Source organism: Condylura cristata, unplaced genomic scaffold, assembly GCF_000260355.1.
Source record: "Condylura cristata isolate star-nosed mole 26May11 unplaced genomic scaffold, ConCri1.0 scaffold00016, whole genome shotgun sequence".
Lineage (NCBI taxonomy): Eukaryota > Metazoa > Chordata > Mammalia > Eulipotyphla > Talpidae > Condylura > Condylura cristata.
The window spans coordinates 9,337,986-9,342,256 of record NW_004567117.1 but is presented as its reverse complement, the minus strand read 5'-3'; the positions used below and the strand labels follow the sequence as shown (position 1 = coordinate 9,342,256).

General features: G+C 47.9%; 1 protein-coding gene across 1 annotated transcript in view; it reads left to right on the top strand.

Moving 5' to 3' along the window:
• Window positions 1-233: 233 nt before the first annotated feature.
• The window catches only part of EMILIN2 (elastin microfibril interfacer 2), a 25,417-nt gene continuing 21,379 nt past the window's right edge, over window positions 234-4,271 (top strand). Inside the window, exons 1-2 of the mRNA XM_012725759.1 lie at window positions 234-279; window positions 1,211-1,386. Coding sequence (XP_012581213.1) covers window positions 1,371-1,386 — 16 coding nt within the window. The 5' untranslated portion in view covers window positions 234-279; window positions 1,211-1,370. The remainder of the gene's footprint in view (window positions 280-1,210; window positions 1,387-4,271) is intronic.

Below are 4,271 nucleotides of genomic sequence, written 5' to 3'. Positions count from 1 at the left end.
TTTTGTGAAAAGAGGTAAATCTCAACCTCAGGGACTTGGGGGGCAGGAGGCAGCTGCCTGGGAGGGTGATCTTGCCCCTGCCCTGTACATGAGCCTCTCCTGTTGTACTTGTTGGGTTTTCTCCTCAGTTTTCCTTGCAGAGGGTCCCACTGCCCTGACGCCATTGCAGACCAGTGAAACCAGGCCCAGGCATCAGCAGGTCCCTGGGTGGCTTCCCAAGGCCAGAGTTCAGAGCCATCACCCTAAAAGACCAAGTGAATGGGACAGTGAAGCGTGTCGGTCTTTGTCTCCTCCAGGGGTCTGTCGGGCCTTGTAGGATCCCGAGGGCCATGCTGCTGTCCGGGGGACTTCTATATACTTGAGGTTCTGGGAATCAAGGTTTTGACTCTCGGGGGTGGACACCAAGGTAATAACACTGCCTTTAGCAATGTGTTATTAATTCAGGAACATAAAACTCTGAACCTCCCCCGCCCCGAGGTTGGTGCTGAGGTGGAGGGCTGGGCGGCCACAGGCCCGGGCAGCTGGTGGACTTGACTCCCTCTGAACAGCGCACAGCGAGCCTGGGGAGATGATATAAAACCTATTTCTTTCTGGGACTTGGTCCAAAAAAAAAAAGGCCAGCTGCTAGTTCTGATGTTAGAAATGGAGAGAAGAGTGCCGAAGTTCAAGAGGTTCCAAGCTGGAAATGGAAGTTGGGGTGGAGTGAGAAGCCAGGCTGTGTCAGTGTTGTGAGTTGGGGCATCTGGGGTGAAATCCTGGATCTGGCTCTCTGGCACCCCGGGCTGCTGAGTAGTCACTGCCTGCTCTGGGCCCAGCCTCGCCGGGTCTGGAGGATGCATGGCTCTTTCAAGAGTCTGTGTGATGGGCAAGTGCACCAGGGAACATGTACTATAAAATTTGTGAATGGCTTTCAGGAGGATTTTTGAATGGGGTCAGTATCTTTTGAGGCTTTCTTGGGCAGGATCCTTGGTGCAGGTAGAGGTAAAAGATGGAGAGAGGAGGCCAGGGAGCCTTTCCTTCCTGAGGCTGATTTCAGCTGAAGTTCAGGGGTTCAGGGCTGGACTGAAGAGACCAAGGACCCCTCTAGTCAGCCTGGAGACAGCAGCGGGGCCCAGAGTGACGTAGGCCCTCTTCCTTCCACTCCACCTTGGGCACACTGGAGTGCTGGTAAGAGCAGTCGGTAACCAGATGCCTTCCTTTGCTTTGACAGGTATCGTGTGAACTTTAGACCCAGATATGTCACCAGGTACAAGACAGTGACGCAGTTGGAATGGAGGTGCTGCCCTGGCTTCAGAGGGGGAGATTGCCAAGAAGGTCCCAGAGACCCCGGGAAAACTCCCAATCCCACCCCTGCGCGGCCTCGAAACAACATGAAGAAAGCCACAGGTACGGGACCACCTATGTCCAGCCACCTCTTACGCTTCCGCTGCTGCTTCAAACAACAGGGCCTGTGACTTCCAACTTTCCAAGGACTTCAAATAACATGTGTACCTGCCACAGGCCCCTGTGGCAGAATAAGTTATTTGCAGAGGCAGTAGTAGTGGAAAGATGCACTTTTATTTTTTGCGAGTAAATGCTATGTTAGAGCCAAGTTGGGCAAGTCAAGAACCTAGCCACCACCAGTGCAGGAGACACTTAAGGTTTCAGACTTAAATCAACTGAAGGACAGATGAGAAGAGTCAAATGTAATGATTTGTGTTTTTACTTTTCATCTATAAATTCCCATAAATCTTTAATTTGATGAAACTAAAATTGCTTTAAAAAATAGGTAAGTGGGGCTTCCTGGTGCTGCAGAGGGTTAAAGTGCAGATTATGATGTTATCCACAGCCACTGCAGCACAAATTCAATCCCTCGCCAGGGAGCAGACCCACATGGCATGGCAGACCTCTGCTGTCTCGCCCCACTGCTCCCCTCAGCAGTGTCTCAGTACATCTGCATGTTCTGCTCCCCACTCGGTCTCTAGTTAATCTTCTCACTCCCCTGCACCTCTGGCCTGTATTCCAGTTCTTGTATGCATAACTAAATCTTTAAAAAAATAGTTCAGTAGAAGCATTCTCATGCTCTTCAGAATGAAAAGCTAAGCCCCAAATTAGAAGTATCCACTGAAGTTTTTAAAATTTGTTTCTGAAAAAAAAAAAATTTTTTTTTTTAATTTATTGATTTGTGCACACCTGCTGCTTCCTGCCGGCCCAGGCCAGGGAATCAATCCTCCCTTTGTAGAAAAAAAAAATTATTTATTTATGCATACAGAACTGTGGTACAGGCCAGAGGTGCAGGGGCAGTGAGAGGCTTCACCAGAGACAGAGCAGGGAGCAGAACAGGCAGAACTGAGGAAGTACACTGCTGAGGAGAGCAGTGGGCGGGTCAGGAGAGGTCTGCCACACATGTGGGTCAGCTCTGGAACAGGCGGGGATCGAACTCATGATGAAGTGGTTTTAGCTTCTTAGTGCATATCACAGTATTGTCTTAAAGTAGATTGTAAAATAATTTTTCATTTCAAAAATAGTGGATATCATTAAGGAATTTTTACAAGAGAGGCAAAAATTGGGCCCTCCCTGGTGGTGCAGCGGTTTAAAGCACAGGACTAAGAAGCTAAAGCCACTTCAGCATGAGTTCGATTCCCGCCTGCCCCAGAGGTGACCACATGGCGCGGCTGACCTCTCCTAACCCGCCTGCTGCTCCCCTCAGCAGTGTACTTCGTCCACCTGCCTGTTCTGCTCCCCACTCTGTCTCTGGTGACTCCTCTCAGCACACCTGCGCCTCTGGCCTGTACCCCAGTTCTGTATGCATAAACAAAAAATGAAAAAATGAGGCAAAAATGTAAGTACACATATCTGACCACCATGTATGTTCAGCTATAGAGCTTTACTCTCTCCCCTGTGCCTGTATTTCCATTTTATGAAAGGAAAATTCATTTATTCAGTCTGTAGCTATTGATTGAGCTTCTGTCCTGGCAGGGTCTGTACTAGCTACTTGGGAAAAGAAAAAAGCAACAAGAAGGCAGGCACATTCTTGACCTGATGGAAAGCAAACAGCAGACAAGTAAGCTCAATAAATCACAGTAAATCACGTAGTATGCAGGGAACACATGCTGGGTCAGAATAGATTATTTTTGTTTAGATTTAGTTTTTATAGGTGTTTAAATGTGCATGCAGTTTAATACGCTGAATAACACACAGGTCCTTGGGAAACAGCTGTCCTCTTCCTGTGCGTCTCCTTTCAGGGGTGATTAAAGTTTTATGTGGTTTACTGGAATTTACCTCCGCATCTACTGACCTCTCATTTTAGACAAGGAGAACTGACTCCTCTCTAGCATCCCCACAAACTGTTATGCCATGTTTTCATCTAGTCTCTATGCAGTGTTTACACTGTAGCAACCTTGTAGTTAATATTTACACCCCAGCCATGGAGAGTACTATGAATGCTTCCTTTGCTGCAGAACTTCTGTATTTTTCTAGTTATTGTCACAGTGTCTTTCTCTTGGCCTTCTGTATTTTTATTTTGGTTTAAACACAAACAATTATCTAATTGTTCTCATAATATTCAAACATACTGGTTTCATCTTTTCTCTTTAAGATTTATTTATTTGTGCATACAGAACTGGGGTACAGGCCAGAGGTACAGGGGTGGTGAGAGGATTCACCAGAGACGGAGTGGGGAGCAGAACAGGCAGATCTACTGAAATACACTGTTGTGGGGAGCAGTGGGCGCAGGAGGGTCACAGGAGGGTCACAGGTGCTGCACCATGTGGGTCAGTGCCCTGGCAGGGAGTCAAACGTGTGTTGCAATAGCTTGAGAGAGCTGTGACTTAACCCCTTGCACCACAAGGAAGGCCTGTCTTCATCTTCTTGAAGAAATCTCTTCTAAAGCTTTTTCACCTCCTACTGGGACTTATCCTAAGTGGACAAGTTACACCCTGTGATCCTAACTTCCCTCTCTCCTTTTGAGGTCCTGTTTCCTGTACCTCTATTTGCCCTTTCTTGACTGACTGTTTTGATAGAACACATCTTTTTTTTTTGTTTAAGATTTATTTATGCATCCAGAACTGGGGTACAGGCCAGAGGTGCAGGTGTGGTGAGAGGATTCACCAGAGACAGAGTGGGGAGCAGAACAGGCCGAATGACCAAGTACACTGCTGAGGGGAGCAGTGGGGGCGTCAGGAGAGGTCTGCTGCACTATGTGGGTCACCTCCCTGGCCAGGAATCGAACTCATGCTGCAGTGACTATGGCCAGCCTCCTAGTGCTGCACTTTAATCTGTTGCACTGCCTG